The 21168-nt window shown below is 39.0% G+C and overlaps 3 protein-coding genes across 3 annotated transcripts; 1 reads left to right on the forward strand and 2 right to left on the reverse strand.

The window, feature by feature from the left end:
* Positions 1-363: 363 nt before the first annotated feature.
* LOC131796321 (uncharacterized) lies at positions 364-3525 on the reverse strand. Its single transcript, XM_059113903.2, has 2 exons — positions 2954-3525; positions 364-2113 (listed from the first exon to the last, which is right to left on the reverse strand). Exons 1-2 carry the CDS (start codon positions 3232-3234, stop codon positions 1519-1521), a joined length of 876 nt encoding a protein of 291 aa, XP_058969886.2. The 5' UTR covers positions 3235-3525; the 3' UTR covers positions 364-1518.
* A 616-nt stretch (positions 3526-4141) lies between these two features.
* LOC131796323 (uncharacterized) lies at positions 4142-7844 on the reverse strand. The gene is made up of 2 exons (XM_059113904.2): positions 7497-7844; positions 4142-6592 (listed from the first exon to the last, which is right to left on the reverse strand). The coding sequence occupies exons 1-2, from the start codon at positions 7775-7777 to the stop codon at positions 5962-5964; spliced, it is 912 nt and encodes a 303-aa protein (XP_058969887.2). The 5' UTR covers positions 7778-7844; the 3' UTR covers positions 4142-5961.
* A 1817-nt stretch (positions 7845-9661) lies between these two features.
* Positions 9662-20194, forward strand: LOC131796307 (beta-galactosidase). Its single transcript, XM_059113891.2, has 11 exons — positions 9662-9905; positions 11257-11378; positions 11698-11726; positions 12246-12312; positions 13472-13566; positions 15017-15197; positions 16154-16375; positions 16922-17124; positions 17662-17856; positions 18275-18628; positions 19219-20194. Exons 1-11 carry the CDS (start codon positions 9685-9687, stop codon positions 19555-19557), a joined length of 2028 nt encoding a protein of 675 aa, XP_058969874.2. The 5' UTR covers positions 9662-9684; the 3' UTR covers positions 19558-20194.
* The last annotated feature ends 974 nt before the right edge of the window (positions 20195-21168 follow it).

Below are 21168 nucleotides of genomic sequence, written 5' to 3' on the forward strand. Positions count from 1 at the left end.
TTGTTTTGTTTTTTTTCAAAACTAGTTCAGATTTTTTAGGTTGAAGGTGCAACTGTTTATTTTTCTAAAGCTCCTTATCTTTCGCCCATTGCGTAACGTAAGATCCTTAGCATATTTACGGAGGCTCATTTGCGAGCTTGGGCTATCTGTGTTAAAACTAGAAAAAAGGTGCTGTTTTTAGATCCTTGAAGCTTCCCTTGAACAAACACTGTATTTCCTCGAATAAGCACCCATGCTATAATCAGCGCTATCCCCTGAATTAGCACCAACCCATAGGCCATAATGTTAAACAAGCACCCCTCTTGAATTAGCACCCCTCCTTTCTCGATTTCTAAAATAGAAGAGTTACAAGAAAAACCTTTTTCTATTGCCATTTTATTCATAACTTTTTAAAGCGTCAACTACGGCGGAATCGTCACAAGAGAATAGACAGCGAATCAAGGTTGGTTCCCTTTCTTAGTCGTACAGCTGTAATTTAAGAACCAGTTAGTATTCGTCTCTTGGCTGGCTATTTTGAATACATATTTTTAGAATCGTAACGTAACACTGAATATGTACATGTAACTTTATCTTATGACAAATAAAGAGTTATTGTTACTTATCAGACTTATCTGTTATGGCCGGGGAGGGGGCCTGGGGAGGGGAGTTGGAGGTTTTCTAATGGATCACATAGTTTTCAGGGGTAACAGTCGTCTCAGTCGTCTCAAACAGAGTTTAAAAGAAGGACTATACAACATTGACTGCCAATTACCTTGCAATGGGGGGTTGGGGGAGCATAAGAATTAATAATAATTCATAGCCTTATGGATGGTCACGTAAACTTAATCGTGACACAACCAATATCCTGTGACACCCCAGACGACAAATAATTAATGACTGCTCCATTACACAGTTAGGTGAACCTGCTAAAATGTTTCCTCTCAATCAATACTTGTGCTTGTACTCAGAATCAAAAGCCGTTCACGCTGAGGGGATGTGCTGCTCGATGTGCTTTCAACGAAGTAAAAGTGTGACTTTTTGTTTTAAAGTAGAAACGTGCATGCTATAAATGCGTCGTCAACCCCGTTTTATCATGCAGTTTCCCAGGCCCCAAAGAGAGTCACAGTATAAAAAGGAGACTTTGTAAATAACCAACCTATACCAAGTCTGAATAGGTAGCTTATAACAAACTAACTAATTCGTAGCTCGATATCATTGAAGTCGATTTTCTTCTTATTGGCTAATGGGGATGTTCCATGGCGCACTTTTGGGATTTTGAGGGCAAGAACATTTTGGTAGGTAGGAATTTAAAAATGGTAAGATTAAAAAGCTAAAAAAGTTGTTATCGTATTACCAATCTAAGTAATTAAGATTAGGTCTGTAATTGGCCACAGATTCTACTATACTGGGGAAGGGGTTCTGAAAGGCCAGCGGCACATACCCAGCAAAAGCAAGTACTCCCTTCTATTCCCCTCCCCCGCTCCCCCCCCCCCCCCTGCGTAGTCTCGCTGGTCTGTTTACATGGAGTGTCAAGTTTACTCATTGTAGGCAGCTGGGGTAGCCACCATACCCGTTTTCACAACTCATTCTGTGAATAAACGGTAGTAAGCAGCCTGTGGAAATCCAAGCATGTCCACAACACAGGTCGTGTTCATAGCAAAGCTGATTTCGACAACAATTGCCACAAACCCGGGACCAACATGTGCATCCCGGGCCACACATTCCTAAACAATCGTTGTTGTAGGGATTAGAACGCAAATCTTGACAAGTATTGTGTTTATCTTCTTGAAAAAGTGCTCTCTTCTCTCGTGTCACACTGCTGCCTGGGACAACGCTGCCATTAGAGCCGTATTTTGGTTCTAAAGTCATAGCAAGCATGTGGAACCGCATCAAGAGAGGGTGGTTACCTACGTTCTTTATCAATTCAGTCGACAGGTGGTGCAATAACACAAGCTTCCTTGTGTTCTTCAGCCGGTCCAATGCCGAATGAAATTTGTCAGAAAACTCTGAATCTCGGTTTGTCAAGGGATAATTGTTTTCCAAGTAGAAGATTTCCTTCCAGGTATTGTCATGTAGGTTGCTGTGTTTTCTTGGAATAAACTTGAGATACACAGGAAATTTAGACGACTTTTTCCTGTTGAAATTGTACAAAATCAAAATCTGTCACTTGAGGTATTTTCAACATACAAAATTAAATGCAGCCACGTCACCAAATAGCAAGAAAGAGTCATTTATAACCACTGCTTGACAGACTACAGTTTTTTAACTTCTAAATCCGACAAAATGTTTCATTCTTGTCGAAAAGAAATGACGCGTTGTTGCGACGTGTGGGTTACGTCTCTTACCGGCCTCAATTTTAGCTTAGCTTAGTAAGTTTTCTTTTGCACTTAAGACACGTTTCATTTCATTTTAATATCAAATTTGAGACGAATCATCTAAAATTCAAATTATACTTTTGTTTCAGGTGTTAAATTATGATCACTTTCCGTAACCAGGAGGTCTTAGGATTCGAGATGCATTCCTAAGAGTGCTGAAAATCACTCTGACAATTGCAAGGACAAAAAGTTGCTTTCCACCTATTGAATTTTCCTTTTTTTTTAATTTTCTTTTTTCTTTTGAAGCTGGGAAGAAACATACAAAGGGATTTGAAAAAGCCTGTCTGTTCATTTCCTTTGTTTACGTTCACTCTTTGAATTTTAATAGACCGAAAGTAGTTTCATTAATTTCTTGCCATTATTGAGTGTATTTCCGCATTACGTATTTTTGATTGCAACTAGGAGTAAAGAATGGTATAAAAAGTAAATTCCCTTTGAGTTTACTCTGTTACATTAATCAGTCAGACAGAAAAAGAGAACAAAAAAACTAACCCTTTACGGCAAATTCAAACACTTTCACTCTAGCAATCACACTGCTTACTAGCTTAGTTATCGCGTCTGTCGCAAACTTGATTTCTATTCAAGTATTCAAGACTTACCCGAGAAACACATAGTCCAGTACTTGAAAGAAGAACATTCCATCCTGTAAGTCCCTGAAGTGGGCTAACGTTCCGTTATCGTTGCTCTTCAACTGAACAAATGTTTCGTTTATGACGAAACACAAAGCAAGGTCTTTCTTTTGACCATAGCAACCTTCAATGTTCTCTGCTGAATTCTCTTTCAAGGTCAAAACGGCGCTCTTATCCGCCGCAGTGCCCATCACTGAAAGAACTAAGAAAGCGAACACGAGAAGTGAAGGAATGGAGCAAGAAAACCACATAATGGATATGAAAGTCGTTCGTCGCTCAACGCAGACGTAAGGGAATACTATTGTAAGTAACTGTTGAAGTCTATTTCAAAGACTTCCCTTTAGTAAACTGATAGAAAGTGAAAACTTTGTTCATGCTTTGTCAGCTAAGAAAGGGGAGTTCCCCCTGATACTAAATCGATCTTGCGTTGCGTCATCCTATAAGGAACCATGACGTATTAATCTTTTTCTGCCATGATCATGGTGGATCCATTAATCAGACTGTTGCAAGCTTCAACACCGACCATATTCATGATGATGGCTGTCCATGTAGCTCCACAGGCCATTTTAAAATTTACATATACAAATTCTAATTCAGACACGCGTCACGGATGCTGGTCACGCAGACTGGTTCGCATTTGAATAAAACCCTCGCACTTTCTATTTTCATAATTTATTCTTTTAAGCAACATTTGTGTTTGTGAAATCCATACAAAGGTGTTCATCAATTTTAGGTTTTGGGAGTTAAGCTAACAATGATATTATTTCGCGCACTTATCTCGATAAAAATCCTACTTCACCCACCATTTTCATTGAAGTCTTAATTACTTATTTCGCATACCGCGAGCACGATTGTGAGAGCACAGGCTATGCTGAGTAGATGGGAGGGGAGGGAAGGGGAGGGGGGGTTAAGCGGAAAGGCGGTGGTTTTTTGACGGAAAGAGTTTTTCCACATCAACTGGTTTCGAGCATCTACGCTCGCTGGTAATGAAGGAAGGTAAACTCCCTAGAGTCAAAATACTCTCAGTTTCAATCCATGGATGGATTATGGTGGAATGATGAGCCAATGAGCCAGGAGCCGTCTATTGTTCAGCATGGGCTTTAGAGGGTTTCGCCCCCCCTTGAATGTTCGCCAACCCCAACATTGATTTTTGCCTCGTTAAATATAGCCTGATAGAAGACCTTGCAATTAAAAACGGAAATATAATTATTTAGAATTCCTCTTTTGTTTATTGTTGTTTTTTTTTTGCTGGCATTGGTTGAGTAAATTTAAAACGGAAAGTTAAATAACCGGTAGCTCAAGCTTGCTAAATGAGCAAATGTGTTTACGTTACGCAATGCATGGGCGAAATTTAGGGATCACGATATGCAACTAAACTATCGTACTCTCGACTTTGGAATTCTATAGGGGGGCAAAACAGATGAGCTAAAACCGAACTAATCGGCCCTAAATCAGCTCAGAAAACTCACTCTATACAAAGGAACAACCTCCTAGCGAGGTAATTTTGTTTTTATTCAAAACTAGTTCAGATTTTTTAGGTTGAAGGTGCGACCGTTTATTTTTTTAAAGCTCCTTATATTTCGCTCATTGCGCAACGTACCGTAAGAGACTTTTTGCATATTAACGGAGGCTCATTTGCGAGCTTGGGCTACCTGTATTAAAACTGGAAAAATATGCTGGTTTAAGATCCTTGAAGCTTCCCTTGCACAAACACCGTGTTTCCTCGAATAAGCGCCCATGCTGTAATAAGCGCTCTCCCCTAAATTAGCGCAAACCCAAAGGCCATAATGTTAAACAAGCACCCCTCTCAACCCTCTCGAATTAGCACCTCTCCTCCCTCGATTTCCAAAATAGAAGAGTTACAAGAAAAACCTTTTCCTATTGCCATTTTATTCATAACTTTTTAAAGCGTCAACTACGCGAATCAGTACAAGAGAATAAACAGCGAATCAAGATTGGTTCCCTTTCTTAGTCGTACTCCTGTAATTTAAGAACCAGTTAAGATTCGTCTCTTGGCTGGCTATTTTGAGTACATATTTTTAGAATCGTAACGTAACACTGACTATGTACATGTAATTTTATCTTATGACAAATAATGAGTTATTGTTACTTATCAGACTTATCTGTTATGGCCGGGGGGGGGGGGGGGGGAGTCGGAGGCTTTCTGGGGATCACATGGTTTTCAAGGGTAACAGTTGTCTCAAACAGATTTTAAAAGAAGGACTATAGAATATTGATTGCCAATTACCTAGCAATATAGAGGGGGAGCATCAGAAAAATTCATAGCCTTATGGGTGGTCACGTAAACTTAATCGTGACACGACCAAAATCCTGTGACACCCCAGGCGACAAATAATTAATGGGGGGGGGGATGGGGGAGCATAAGGGGAGCATAAGAATAATTCATAGCCTTATGGGTGGTCACGTGGTAAATAGTGACTGTTCCAGACTGGTCCCTATATGAGCTTCACGTGGGGTAAAGCTCCTAATTTGACAAGTAAGATCTGGTTTTTAGTTGAACAGTATATATTCAGCCGACCTCCCTTAAATGTTTAGGTTAACAAGTTGTGTTCGTGCTTATGCAATGCAAAACACTCTCCACTCTACAAAACTAGTTTGAGCACGTGCTCAGCAGTTACACAGTTAAAAGGTAATCGGGACGCGGTACTTTCTAGAAAAAGGTTAATGGAGACGTGCCGTTGGACTAAGTCGCATTTTTACCACTAGTTGGGACCGCGCATTTTTGGTATTTTGGGTGTAAGAAAATTTTGGTAAATAGGGATTTAAAAATGTGCAGATTGTTGTGACCGTATTACTAAAGGTAGCTAAGATAAGGTCTATAATTGGCAACAGAATATACTATAATGGGGTAGAGGTTCTAAAAGGCCAGAGGCACATACTCAGCAAAGGTTGACCCTACCTCCTTCCCCCTTCCCTCCCTCCTTCGGGAATCTGTCTGCGCGGAGTGTGAAGTGTACTCATTGTAAGCAGCTGGGGTAGCCACCATACCCGTCTTCACAGCTCAATGAATGAACAATCGGAATGAGGCAGTTTATGGTGTACATGTCATGTCGACAACATTTGTCATGTTCAAAGCAAAGTCGATTTTGGCAACAATTGCCACAAATAAAATACCAACATGAACATCCGTAGCCGCACATTCCTAGACAATCGTTGTTATTGGGATCAGACCTCAAATCTTGACAAGAATTCTCTTTCTCTTCTTGAAAAAGTGTTCTTTTCTTTCGAACGTGTCCAAACTTGGTCTTCCTTTCTTTGTATCGTCCATCTTCATTGCTCCATCGTCTTTCAGGGACAACGCTGTCATTAGAGCCGTATTTTGCTTCTAAAGTCATGGCAAGCATGTGGAACCGCATCAAGAGTGGGTGGTTACCTACGTTCTTTTTCAATTCAGTCGACAGGTGGTGCAATAACACAAGCTTCGTTGTGTTCTTCAGCCGGTCCAATGCCGAATAGAATTTGTCAGCAAATGAATCTCGGTTTGTCATGAGATGTTTGTGTTCCAAGTAGAAGATATCCTTCCGGGTATTGTCATGTAGGTTGCTGTGGCTTGCATTGAGATGCACAGGAAATTTAGACGACTTTTCCCTGTTGAAAGGGTACAAAATTAAAATCAGTCACTTGAGGTATTTTCCGACATGCAAAATTAAATGCAGCCACGTCACCAAATGTAGCTTTCACCTTTTTTTCAGATAAACACGGAACGCAAGTAACTCGCACTTACCGGTTGCGTAACGTGGCTAGTCGACGCGCGCTTTGCGCTAACCTGATTTTTAAACATATAGCAAGAATCATTGCTCGACAGACTACAGTTTTTGGACTTCTAAATTAGACCAAAAGTTTCCTCCTGGTAAGTCCTTGTTGAGAAGAAATGAGGCGTTTTTGTGACGTGTGGGTTACGTCTATTCGTGGCCTCAATTTTAGCTTAGCACTTAAGACACGTTTATCAAACTTGAATTTGAGACGAATCATCTAAAGATCAACTATATTTTTGTTTCAGGCGTTCAAGATGCTTAAAATTACCTCGATAATTGCAAGGACAAAAAGTTTCTTTCCACTTATTTAATTTTTTTCTTTTTGCTTTGAAGCTCGGAAGAAACGCACAAAGGGATCTGAAAAAGTCTGTCTGTTCATTTCCTTTGTTTGCGTTCACTGAGCCAGACCGAAAGCAGTTTAATGAATTAATTAATTAATTAACCTTGCCATTATTGAGTAGATTTTTGCACTACGTATTTTTGACTGCAACTACAAGTAGAGAATGGTCAAAATAAAATCCCCTTTGAGTTTACTCTGTTACCTAAATCAGCCAGACAGAAAAAGAGAACAAAAAAAACTAACCTGTCAGTTACGGCAAATTCAAATACTTTCATTCTAGCAACTACACCGCTTACTAGCTTTGTTATCGCGTTTGACGCAAACTTGATTCCTAAAGAGTAAATTTTAACCCACTTATAATTATGTCTTCAAACGCATTTACGTATTCAAGACTTACCCGAGAAACACATCGTCCAGTACTTGAAAGAGAAACATTTCATCCTGTAGGTCCCTGAAGTGAGCTAACGTTCTGTTATCTTTGCTCTTCAAGTGAACAAATGTCTCGTTTATGACGAAACACAAAGCGTGGCCTTTCCTTTGACCATAGCAACCTTCAATGTTCTCTGCTGAATTCTCTTTCAAGGTCAAAACGGCGCTCTTATCTGCCGCTGTGCCCATGATTATAAGAACTAAGAAGGCGAACACGAGAAGTGAATGAATGGAGCAAGACAACCACATAATGAAAGTCGTTCGTCGTTCAATGCACACGCACGGGAATACTGTTGTAAGTAACTGTTGACGTCTACTTTAAAGACTTCCCTTTAGTAAACTGATCGAAAGTGAAAACTTTGTTATACCTTGTCAGCTAAAAAAAAAGGGGAGTCCCCCCGAATACGAAATCGATCTTGCGTTGCGTCATCCTGTAAGGAGCCATGACATATATTTTTTTTTCTTCCATGATCATGGTTGATCCATGATAAGACCGTTGCAAGCTTCAACACCGACCACATTCATGATGGTGGCTGTTCTATAGACGGCCGCCCATACTATTCATGTAGCTCCACAAGCCACCGTTTTTAATTTATACGTGCAAATTCTAATTCAGACACGTACACACGTCACGGATGCTGGCCACAAAGGCTTGTTCGCATTTGAATAAATTTCACGCAACTTTTGTTTTTATAATTTATTCTTTTAAGTAACATTTGTGTTTGTGGATTCCATAAAAAGGTATTCATCAATTTTAAGTTTTTGAAATTCAACTAAATAAGAATTAGAACTAAAAACAGACTCCGTTCTTCGATCTCACCGTCTGAGTTCTAACATTTCCTAGCTCCCTTTTCTTTTCCGAGTACACTAAACATTCCAGGTACTACCCGTCTTTGTTTCGTGTTGTTACTCAAGAAATGTAATTGATTGATTTCTTTTACTTCAGTTTCAATAGTATTTCGCGCTCTGATCTCCATAGAGGTCCTATTTTACACGATTTCCATCCAAGTCTTGATTCCTTATTCTGCATACTGCGACCATGACTGTAACAGCACAGGCCATGTAAAGTAGATGAGGGTGGTGGGGGCGGGGGCGGGGATGATCTCCCCATAAGGCTAGAGCTGTAACATTCTTATAGTCACCTTTCACTTCCAGTTAATTGGCATTCAATACTCTGCTGGCGATGAATGGTCCGCCGCCACCGTTCCCTCCGAGAACCACGTGATCCCTTGAAAGTCTTCCGACCCTCCCCTCCCCCACCTTCTAGGCGATAAATTATGACTAGTCTCTTCGCTCAGAAACCGGTAATTCTGGCCAGCTAAAAGCGTTCCGGATTTTAAAAACAAGAACAATGTACTCGAAAAAATGGTGAATGAAAGGCGAAAAAACGGGAATGAAAGGCGGGGGTTTTGTCGATGACAAGAGGTTTTCCACGTCAACTGACTTCGAGCATCTTCTCCCGCTGGCAATGAAGGAAGGTAAACTCCCTAGTATCAAAATGCTCTCAGTTTCAATCCGCGGATGGATTATTATGGAATATTATGGAATGATGAGCCAACGAGGACCTCGTCGCCAGGAGCCGTCCATTGTTCAGCATGGGCTTTAGAAGGTTTCACCCTCTTGAAAGCCCGCCAATCCCAACAGTAATTTTTGCTTCCATTACCACGAGTTCACTCCATCATACATAATAAGCTCGCTGCTAAGTATCAGGTATATCTACTCCTACACCTTGCATAATGAAAAATATGTTTCTTCTTAGACAAACTCACCAGTTCTTTAAACAGTATAAATTACCACTAATGCTTCCGACTAATCTCAACGACTCCCCACCGCTAGGACAGACGTCCTCACAGAAATTACACCCAGCACACTTAACACGTGATGGAAAATCTTGACAATGGTGTGTAAGGCACGCAAAGTTCACACCATAAGCTGAATTTATCAAAAATTATTTCTCCGCCTCTTACCGCGTCAAATTGATTGTAGGAGTTGGGAAAGAGATATGTATATGTATTTAAAACTTTTTGCTACCGGTATGCGGATCTATACTTTTTTAGAAAATATACGCCGCGGCTTGCAGTTGTCACGTGAATACCTTTCGTGACATTATTGTCACGCAGAACCATAAAAACATACCTCAAGATCTACGTCTTACGATGCTGTCTGCAACTTGGACCTCGATTTTACTGTTTATATCTTTTGTCCACAGCTCATCTTCTCGCTCATTCACGATTGACTATGAAAATGACGTTTTTCTTAAGGATGGAGAACCATTCCGATACATTTCGGGAAGTTTTCACTACTTTCGCGTTGCAGAGTTTTACTGGAAGGATCGATTGGCAAAAATGAAAGCCGCGGGTCTGAATACCTTGCAAACGTGAGTGAAAAAACATATCTGTTGGTGACTTTAAGTTTAAAAGTGAATTACTTTTCTTATATAATCCAGACCAAGAGAGTTTCATCGCAAGGTCAAAAATTGCCTCTGGTGTGCCTTAAATTAAACAGCTTGGCGAAGATACATGTGATTGTCAGTACCAATTATATTAGCCCTATCTTGATCCTTTTCTCAACGATTTTTTGATGCTGTAAAAGCTGAAATATTCGCGGTCTTCGGCAGGCGTTGTTCGCTGAGAGATTCTTGTCACAATCCCCTGCATGGGAATCTGAAATGTTTACGTTTGCGAAGTTAGTAAATACATATGTTAATAATAAAACCTGCTTCGTGATTTATGTAATTGATAACAACTATATATATATATATATATATTGCTTGAGCTAAGATCGAACCAGCTTTTTGGAAACAAAATATCAGGGTGAAAGAGTTTCCACATGAACGGCCACTTAATTTTACGTCTATTTGTTTGGTGGATACCTCTTCACTTTGTTTGTCGGCCCCTTCTGGTGGTCTAGTGTTTGTTAAACCAAAAACATGAATGGTGTCCTATCTGCTCCTTTTCAAGTCACACAATTCATTCTTCATCAATAAATTATCAGTCAAATGAGGGCTTAATTTTGTGTGTTGATTCATAATTTCTAAATCTTCAAGGCTGAGAAGCACCATTTATAGTCTTCACATACCATATGCAGAAAGATCCTGTAAATTTTCAGATGAGTTGACCGGGAGGAAAAAAAATGACACCATGAAGCTTTCATGGTCATTTCTAATTGCTGTCATTTTACTGGCAACAATATTTACAGGCACAGCAAGGAAATCTAAAAAAAGGAAAAAGTGTACCCTTAGGAGAAGTTTTAAAATTGACTCTAAGGGGGACCAGTTTCTCAAGGATGGGAAGCCATTTAGATTTATCTCTGGGGATATGCACTATTTTCGCATCACAAGATGCCATTGGAGGGATAGATTTACTAAGATCAAATATGCTGGCTTGAATGCTGTAGCAACGTGAGAGTTGTTGTGTTTATAAACAGTTAAATGTAAACTACAAGTAGAGCATGATTTTCATCATTAACTGCATCACCGGTGGACAGAATTTAGTTTCTAGGAAGTTTTGTTAAAAGAGAAAAGGCAATGTCATGAAGATTTTATTTATCAATTTCATTTTCTGTTATATTTATGGTAGCACTATCACTGATGTATATTTCAGTAACAACAAAAAAACAATCATTTTCTATGAAAGACAAGTCCTATGATTTCTCACTCAAAATTGCAGTTAATTGCGACAAAAAAATCATATTTTTAACTTGTTATTTTAATAACTGGATGTTTACAGGTATGTTGCTTGGAATATGCATGAAGCTCAAGAAGGAAAGTATGATTTTGAAGGAAACAATGATTTGGTTGGTTTCATTCAGATGGCTCAATCTGTTGGACTTCTAGTCATTGTCAGAGCAGGTTAGTTTGTTTGTTTGTGATATTTAGACAAGCCACGCAGTTCAGCTTCAAATGGACGCCTGTATAAACAGTAACAAGGCCAGACTACAACACGGAAAGCTACATGTACACACCTTATGTAAATACTTCCAAGCTGGCCAATCAGCCAGCACAGAAAACAGTATCAACCTGTCTGGTGCACAGTCACTTAAAAATGATATTTGGTAGCCCCAGTCTGCTTGACATGCCACAATTCTTTCTAGAAATGTTAACACCTTTATTATGCTAATATACACAAATGTTTAAAGTTACTAATCAGCTTACCATTTTCCTTCAACAGGTCCATATATTTGTGCTGAGTGGGATCTGGTAAGCTAATTTCCATGGATCAAAAATACAATTTTTACTACAATTAGCAACATTCTTGCAATCTCAAAGCTGCTTGCAGCAATGTGTCACACAATGATCATGTTATTTGACATTCATATTGTGATAAAAACATATCAACAGTGGTTCAGCGTGGGCTCTACTCATATCTACAACGATTTATTTCATAATGGTGTCGATATTTTTGTGGAGTACCCTTAAGCCAGAGGTGATTGGAAATTATTATCTCCAAAGATTTTCTGAGTAATAAGGCTTAATGCAAAAATTTCCTCAGTGCTTTCCCTTCCACAATTGAAATTTTTTGCAAAGTGGTCATTCACATGAACTTTTCTTCTCTTTCATGTTTTTATTTGAGTGTTGTTTTTTTTTTTGCCCCATGCTGACATGAGATTGTGATTTCAATCTGCAAGGTTTAGAAATTTTTAGATAAATTAGCAATTCGATTCATCTATATTAGTTAATTCTTAATTGAAAAATGATAATGTCTCTGTCAATTTTCAGGGTGGCTTTCCTCCCTGGTTGCTTAGAAATTATACAACAGCAAAATTGAGATCATCTTCAGACAAAGGTTGGGGAGGAATTTTCTTTTGTTACATAGTTTGTTAGCATATAATTACCCCGTTATGTTCATTTAACAGGACAATTACCACTAACAATCATTCACTGATTCAGAAGTAGTTTGAGTTAAAAGTTTTAAGTTTAAGTTTTAATCAAAATGAATATTAATAGAATTGATTTGAATGATCTCATTAGTAATTCTCCTTACTGTCTGCTATATAGTTCTTGTGATGTTGGTTTGGAGAATTTGGCATTGAATCAACTAATAATCCCCTAATTGATCTTTTTCTTTTTTCTTGTCACTTGTCTGCTTCATAGAGTATTGATATTGTAAGGAGAAATTCTGTCTTGGTCACTCATGGGAGTTAAAGGGTTAAGATTGAGATTAATAAGTGTTAATTAATATTGTTTTAGTATAATAACCACTCAGAAACCAAAGGATTAATTTATTTCTGTCAGGATACAGAAGAAATGATTGGAAATTAAACCTTTGATGCACAATTTTGTTTCTGGTTGCTCAGAGGGGGTGAACAGCACATTTGCTAATCACTTCCAAACAAACATTGGTGTGTGCAAAAACTCTTTTTCACCTGTGTGGTATATACCAATGAATTATACTTAAATTACTTTCACAAAACCTTACAAGAATTCATTTAATTGGTGCATGAAGTTGACTATCATTTACTCATTTGGAGGTTACAAATTATCAAAACAAACTATTCCCCCCACACCCTCCACACACACAAAAAAAGAAAAAAAACTGGAAAAAACCTGTTATTCACTTAGGTTGTCACCTGCGTGCTTTGGTTTTCAGTAGAATGCCATGGTTTCAAGTTTCTAAAATTTCATTCAGTAACAGATGATGACATAATGACAGTAAACAAAAAACAACACTGTTAGTGTTATTACCCTTTTGCTACCTTGAGTGACCAAGACAGAATTTCTCCTTACAATATCAATACAATACCAAGCAGACAAGCAATGAGATTAAAGAAAAATATAAATTAGGGGATTATAATGTGATCCAATACCAAATTCTCCAAACTTGAACAGTATAAGAGTGGCATGGTTGTAAGGAGAATTACCAATGAGATATTGGGAATTAATTCACCAAATCTAAGTCATTTAAAAAACTCTCATGACTAGATCTGTTTGTAATTTCCTGATAGGTTATATTGCTGCAGTGGACCGCTGGATGGGTGTCTTGCTTCCAAAGTTAAAGCCACTTTTGTATGCCAATGGGGGACCAATCATTGCTGTTCAGGTACCAGGCTCCATTTAAGCCATGTAATTTGACAGCTGTTGTCTATAAAGTTTTCTGCCAGTACAGAGCCCTTTCTAAGTTCTGCAACGATCGTTCTTGTAGTGATTAGGTCATTGAGGCAACTAATTACTTAAGAACAATTTAAATGCCTCCAGGTTCAAAAACTGGCCCAGCATTTCTAAATCATTCAGTCAAGCTCCACTCACAGATGGTAAAATGTGCTTTAAGATTCAAGAGGGCTCTGAGAGCTTACATAATTAAAGATGATGGAACACCTATCACCGATGGCAAATTGCACACATTGATGATCAGTATCACAAAACAACAGCTTATAAATTTTAGCATATAGGTAGTCTCCTTCACAGGGGTTGTTTGGTCTCATCACACAACATACTCTCTTGTGTGGGGTAGTGAGTGTGTTGTGTGACAAGACCAAACAACAGCTGCAAAGGAGACTTAAACCTAATGGCCTATCTGGCTAGAGCATATCCAGGTTTCTGTAGCAAGAGACAAACAATGTCAATGCAACCCCCTTGGATAGTGTACATATTACCAATCCAATTTGCTGGTTAACAAGGTAATTTGGTATGATCAACTGAGTTGATTTAAGAGTAAATTGACCGCTGTAAAGAGTTTCAAAGCTGACATTTTGAGCACTAGCCCTTCATCATTTTCTCTGACGTAGGGTTAACACTGAAAACGTCAGCTTTGAAACTCTTTACGGTGGCCAGTTTGTTATCAACCCAGTTGATCACACCAAATTGCCCTGTTACCCTCTCTCAATGACAAAGCACCACAGTTTCTTTAGAAAGTCATCCCCTTTATCAATTTGCTGGTTACCTCTCAAAATTTTATAAGGTCCCCTAGACAGTTGGTAGGTACTCATTTATAGTTCTGGTTAGAGATATGCACTGTCAGTATAGCCTGTGCTAATTTGCTTTAGAACTCGATATTATGACAAAGAAAAGAGTTAAGTTGGGATCTCTCATTTTATAGTCCATGCAGCGCACTGACCATTGTGCTGTTTTTATTGAGTGTACACGGTATCAAGCAAATTTCTGTGCTTGTGTGGTAGAATGACAACAGAATGAAATTTATCAGATTGAAGGACATAAAATATGAAACGTAAAGAAAATGTTTGTCAACGCAATCCATGTAGTATCAATGCCACTTGAGAATTTACCTCATGCAATTTTTTTTGTTTGCACTATTAACCCTTAAACCACTAAGAATGACTAGCATCTAATCTCTTCCCACATCATCACACCTGAATCAAACATAAAAGTCATGAGGATAGAGGAAATGATCACCAGCTATTAAGAAGCTCTTGATTGTTAAACAAATTCTCCTTTTCAGCACCTTAGGAAATGTATAGGGAACAGTATAGAGAATGAGCATACTGCAGATGTTAGGGTGTGGAGGGTCAATGGTTTTCAATATCTTTTCAAAGGTAGAGAATGAATATGGTAGCTACTTCACCTGTGATCACCAGTATATGTCTCACCTTCAAGAAGTGTTTGAACAACATCTTGGTAAAGACGTTATTCTGTTTACCACGGATGGTGCTAACGATAAAATGCTTGAATGTGGATCATTACCTTCTCTGTTTACTACAGTGGATTTTGGGCCAGGTAAAAATAAGAATCTTCAATTCCATTATGATATATTAACTGACTCCCAAGATCTGATTGTTAATTCTCTCCTATTGCTGCTACACAATTCCTTGTATCTTAGTTACGAGAATTTGGTGTAAGATCAAGATAAAAAACTTCTTCCTGATAGGTTGAGTATTCTCATTAACCATTTCCCAGAAAACCTATGTATCTTGTATAATAGAGAGAAGTTACGTTTTAGTCACTTCTGGGAGTTAAAGTGTTAAACTCTTAAGTGAGATTAGCATCTAATTTCTCACAACATCACCCCTGAATCAAACATTAAAGTTACAAGAATAAAGGAAATGATCACCAACTAAAAGAGATTTGTGATTGATATACAAATTCTCTTCATGAGCACCTTAGGAAATGTATAGAGAACAGTATGGAGAATATGCCTCGTGATGAGGAGTTGATCAATTATGGTTGACAGTAATTTATTATGGAGTTACCCTTTTCAGTCATGCCTTAAGAATTTATATTTTTTTGTAACCAGTAAGACCCCATTTGAATTGCGTTTTCTCATGTTTGCTAGTCGGTAGCCTCTATGTCAGTGATTCATGTGCTGCTAACCTCACAACACATGAGCTACCCTGCCGATAGATCAAAACAATCTGACCTTATGAATAAAGGGGGTAAGTTTCTATAGAAACTGTGATGCGGTGTCAGTGGGAGAATGTAACAGGGCAGTAATTTAGTTTATCAACCGAGTTGATAACATAAATTGGCCACCGTAAAGAGTTTAAAAGCTGACGTTTTGAGTGTTAGCCCCTCGTCCATCGCTCTGATGAAAGGCTAACGCTCGAAACGTTAGCTTTTAAACTCTTTACGGTGGCCAATTTACATTTTCAAGTCGATTTGACCTAAGATCAGAGTTTGTATATTTATTTCTTACCCCACTGAGAGATAAACACCCTAATATCTCTTATTTACAGGAGTTGATCCTGCAGTTCCTTTTACCCTCCTGCGAAAATATCAACCCAACGGACCTCTGGTGAATTCTGAGTTTTATCCTGGCTGGCTTGACCACTGGGCTGAGCAACACCAGACAAGGAATGCAGCAGAATTTGCAATTTACCTTGACAAAATCCTTGCACTGAATGCCTCTGTTAATATGTACATGTTTGAAGGTGGCACCAACTTTGGTTTCATGAATGGTATGTAGGAAAACATGGTAGCTGGCCACAGCTACCAGCAAACCTGTCCCGATTCGTCTCAGATCTCCCCGCAGGCGGAGAGATGCGCGTCCTGCAACGCTAATGAGGGTCTGCTGGCGTAGATACGAGCAGTCCCCCTCTTCGGCGAATTCCGTTGCGCAGGTCAAAAAGAATCAGGGAAAAAGGGAGGCGCTACTTTTCGAGCGTCTTACTCCAAGGGCTCCCCGCGTCGCTGATTTTTTTTGTTTTGTTTTGTTTCGCACGACGGACCTCGCCGAAAGGAGGGACTGTCCGTGGTCTACTACTAGCTGGCAATTTTTTACGTTTTTCTAACAAACCACCATGGTACGGAGAGAGGCTTACAATGTCTTCTAAACGACACAACACTTTTGAAAAAAGAGTCTAGTGCTCTTGCCATGAAGAGAAGTTTTGTGTCTCCTTTACCTACACAGGAAAGATATCCTTAGATGAAAATTAAGAAATAGTTCTTCGAGAGGGATTCGACTATATTTGTTGTATTTTTTAACTTTCTTGATAAACTCTTAGGAGCCAATGGCTATCAAGATAGTCGCGTCTTCCAACCACAGCCTACCAGCTATGACTACGATGCTCCACTGACAGAAGCAGGAGACCCTACTACAAAGTATTTTGTAATCATGGAAACCATCGCTAAATATGCCACAGTCCCCCCAGGTCCTGTCCCTCCCCCCACGCAGAAATTTGCGTATGGAAAGGTCAATATGACCAAAGTAAGTATACTCAGATTCTTCTTGCTTGTTTTGTTACTATTGTCTCGGTTGACGTTACGGTTTTGGAGTTAGAGTAGATACTGGAAGGCAGACCCACGGTAACATAAAAACTACTTGTCTTGTGAGAGACACAAGAAGCAAATAAATTGCTAATAGTGACGTCATTTATGCATCTGTCCTCCAATAGATCATAACTGGGTACCAGTTAAATTGGTATAGGTAATAACATGATTTCGACTGCAATTTGGTGTTAATAAGCACAAATAAAATTTCAATGACAACAAAATTGCACGAGCCTGTAGCGTTCGCGCGCTATTTGTAATTTGCACCCATTACAACTTTGCACTCGTGTTGCACGAGAATGCACTCGTTTTCTCCCAATCAGAAGTGCGTAATTTTTCCATGTACATCGTTACGCGCGTAATTCATCATATTTCAAAGTTATTGGTCATGCAATGGTTTCTGAAAGGACCAGCACGTAGAAAAGTGCTTAGAGTGTTTTTTCGGGGTGATCATAACTTTTGTATTTAATTGCAGATCAGTTCTATTTTTGATGCCCTGCATTTCCTTACACCATCTGGACCTGTTTCGAGGAAGGATACTTTGAGTATGGAGCAGATCGGGCAAAACTATGGATTTATCCTGTATCGAACGATTATACCCGTCAGTGGTCCTGCAGCAAACCTAGGAATCCCTGGACTACGGGACAGAGGAATTGTCTTTGTGAACCAGGTATGTAATACAAAAGTTGTTGATTCACAATTTCAGCGTAATGCATTCCTTTGAAAATGCGAGTTAAGTGAACTTGGAATTTTCTACACACATTCTGCCATTTAGGTCGCATAATTACGCGTTGCTTCGAAATTTGTTCTTTTTGGTTACAAGAAAGACGAGTAGTATTTAAAAGATGAATGAATTGGAAAGAAAAGCGAAAGAATCGGGATAAAAATGGAAGTGTAGTAACTTTATCCAGGGTTATTTCAGGGTTTCCGTCATCACAAACTTTACCTCATTTTGACGCTATGCGTCTTTTAAGGAGATTGTTCTCCGTGTGCCCAGAGGTTCAGCAGGGCAACTCTTTAACAAGCAATAAATGAAAATAAATAAATAAATAATTGATATATTTATTGAGAAGTTCTTATCTATGTAGGTCCGTCAAGCGACACTTATTCGAGTAGGTGGAAAGACCAATGCCACCATAGAAGTTAAAGAAGGCGCAACCTTGGACATCCTGGTGGAAAACATGGGCCGGGTTAACTACGGCCCCCATTTACAAGACCCAAAAGGGATCCTTGGAAATGTGACCCTTAACGGCGCGGTCCTCAGAAACTGGACCATATACCCTCTGCACCTAGACGATTTTGTTGGTCGTAAAAAGTCTTCATTGATCAAGCTCAAAAGCAAAAGTAGTGTTCAAATCCCATCGTTTTATCATGGGAACATTCCCCCTGCACCAGAAGGTATCCCAATGGACACGTTTCTCAAACTTCCTGGTTGGTTTAAGGTGAGATAGACAGTTGCCTACCTCTTAGAACAAATGCAAAGTGTGAATTTAGTTAGTTTATTCTTGTATGTCTTTTAAAAGACGCAGTATTTATTTGCAAAGGTTGACAAACACTTTTAGCCTCGTTCCCACACTTATCTGATTGCAGTTTTGGGTAGATTGAAAGCGCAGAGTGTCCTTGCAGTCACTCCTTCCCTCTTTCTATATATATATATATGTTTAAGAAAGATGTTTTTCGTCTTGTCACGAGCGTGGGACAAAGAAAAAATTCTGAGTTCCCATGAGGAATCGAACCTCAAACCTTCGGATTCCGCGTTCCTAAAGATGTTCTTCGTCTTGTCACGAAGAATCCGAAGGTCTTAGGTTCTATTCTCATGGGGACTCAGAATTTTTTCTCTGACCCACGCTCGTAGCAAGGCCAAAAACATATTTCTTTATTTCTTTACCGAGCTCAAAAACTTATCATCTCTCTTAATATATTATGTATATGTTGTCAGTACTTCTCAATTTTTTTTATCAGCGTACGGAAAAGTCAAATGTTAATCACTCCTAAAAGTTTTCTCATCTTTTATCTTGCTTTTACGTGCCAGGGTCAGGCTTTTGTAAATGGATTCAACATTGGACGTTATTGGCCAGTGGTTGGACCCCAGATCACCCTGTATGTCCCAGCGAGCATCCTTAATTCGGGTAAGGAGGTAACCGAAGTTGTTCTCTTGGAACTAGATAACGCTCCTTGTGAGGACCCCAAGGGCTGTTTTGTGGACTTCGTGGAAACACCTGTGATTGATGGACCTGTGCGACCCATGACATCAAAGAAAATTTTGCCAGATGCGGTTTACGACGACTGGACTGCGAAATATAAGGACTTTTTACCCTCGTACGTCAAGACAAAGAAGCAAGTTTTAGATATCCTCAGTTCTCGGCTATAAATAAGAACGAAGTTTCTATGTTAAAGTTGTGTGAATCCTTTAAACCCGATGAATGACCTGCTTGTAATTTCTCCTCACGGTAATACAGCTGAGTCATTCGTTAAGATCACGAGAATAAAGGAAATGATCACCAGCTTGGATTGTTAAACAAATTGCCCTTGTCATTAGATTCAACTAGATTAGAGTATAACGAATATGGATACTGATGTTAGGGTGTAATGGGTGAAATGAATATTTTCAACGAAGATACGACTGCAGATAAATTGGAAATTCAATTGCTGCTAATCCAATTAAATAAGATAAATTTATTTTTGGTGAGGACTTGTATTAACTTTTACTTAGTAATTACAATAAGATATAAGGAATTTCTCCCAAGGTGAACTACAAACAAAAAATGTGAAATAGTAAGTGAGGTGATAAACTCTGAAGTGATAAACTCTGAAGGGGTTTTGCGATAGTGTAATTCTAATATTTATGGAAACGAAAATAATTGTATTTGTAACGTGATAAACACGGGTTGTAATAATATTTGGAACAATGATGCGGTCTTATTACGTAAACAGAGATATTTTTATGCTTAACATTTTAGGAAAAACTTTTGATAGGATCAACAGTAATAAAATGGGTAGTAATTTCATGATTTTCTGTTGTTGGTCAAATTCTTAAGCATCCTTTACTATGGCACGTTATCGGGCTCAAAATTACAATGCAAACTTTTCTTCAGTTTATATTTCGAAACCTATCTTTTTATTTACAGTGATTTTCGAACCAGTCTTGTAATTACTTTCTAGTACGTTTAGTAGCTGTTAATGCATGCTTATTTACGAATAAATTTTCCCTCGACATTTCCTGCTGAAAACATATTCTTGCGGCGCGTTTGTAGGGGTGATTGACGCACACTCATTGTTCTAATTTTGAATTGTAAAATTCATTAATTTATTTTGCGCGCACGATTGCTGAGGTACAGATTAGCACTAAAGCTTTTTATGCGATTTTCCACCGAACGCCTTAGGTCCTGCTTCTCATGTGATCAAACTTTTGCAAATCGATTGACCATTTAAATTTCCTGCGAACTAAACCGGTCAAATTTTCTGCGAATTCTTCGCCGCACTGTGTTAAAGCCAAGTAGTTCTGTATTGCGTTGAATAAGCAAGTTGCTTTATGCTGTATTCAAACCTCTTGCATGGTAATGAAACTAGAGAAATCAGCTTCATGAAAAAAAGTTGCGTTGCATTGCTTCGCATTCCTTTTGAGCGTGGTTGCGTTGCACCTCTCTCTTCTGAGCCGAGCTGGGATGCTTCTGCATCGTGTTGCGCTTAACAGTTCTCCATTGCGTTGAATCACCAATTCGTTTTTTTTTAAGACTGCCAGTGTTATTGTATTCAGATCTAAGAAGCCACGATGCATTGAGATTCAGTAGCTATAGCATGTTAGTGTGTATGACTGATCTTAAGCTGCTCCGATACTTAAGGTTGTGCTCTGTACTTACCTGGTGGCCTGGGATGGAACCTTGGCGGGAGATGGCTTTAAAGGGGATTTATTGCCTAAGTGCAGCCGCACCCTCCCCCTGAGGAGCAACGGAAGCATTACTCCTTGTGGGGGAGGGAAGGT

Source organism: Pocillopora verrucosa, chromosome 10, assembly GCF_036669915.1.
Source record: "Pocillopora verrucosa isolate sample1 chromosome 10, ASM3666991v2, whole genome shotgun sequence".
In the NCBI taxonomy this organism is placed as follows: domain Eukaryota; kingdom Metazoa; phylum Cnidaria; class Anthozoa; order Scleractinia; family Pocilloporidae; genus Pocillopora; species Pocillopora verrucosa.

What these genes read in the sequence shown, in the direction of transcription:
- LOC131796321 (XM_059113903.2), bottom strand. Translation starts at nt 3,234, where the DNA reads ATGTGGTTTTCTTGCTCCATTCCTTCACTTCTCGTGTTCGCTTTCTTA. An exon ending in CTGGACTATGTGTTTCTCGG is followed by an intron (nt 2,114 to 2,953) that starts GTAAGTCTTGAA and finishes CAATTTCAACAG; the next exon opens with GAAAAAGTCGTCTAAATTTC.
- LOC131796323 (XM_059113904.2), bottom strand. Translation starts at nt 7,777, where the DNA reads ATGTGGTTGTCTTGCTCCATTCATTCACTTCTCGTGTTCGCCTTCTTA. An exon ending in CTGGACGATGTGTTTCTCGG is followed by an intron (nt 6,593 to 7,496) that starts GTAAGTCTTGAA and finishes CCCTTTCAACAG; the next exon opens with GGAAAAGTCGTCTAAATTTC.
- LOC131796307 (XM_059113891.2), top strand. Translation starts at nt 9,685, where the DNA reads ATGCTGTCTGCAACTTGGACCTCGATTTTACTGTTTATATCTTTTGTC. An exon ending in TACAGTGGATTTTGGGCCAG is followed by an intron (nt 15,198 to 16,153) that starts GTAAAAATAAGA and finishes TCTTATTTACAG; the next exon opens with GAGTTGATCCTGCAGTTCCT. An exon ending in AACTTCCTGGTTGGTTTAAG is followed by an intron (nt 18,629 to 19,218) that starts GTGAGATAGACA and finishes TTTACGTGCCAG; the next exon opens with GGTCAGGCTTTTGTAAATGG.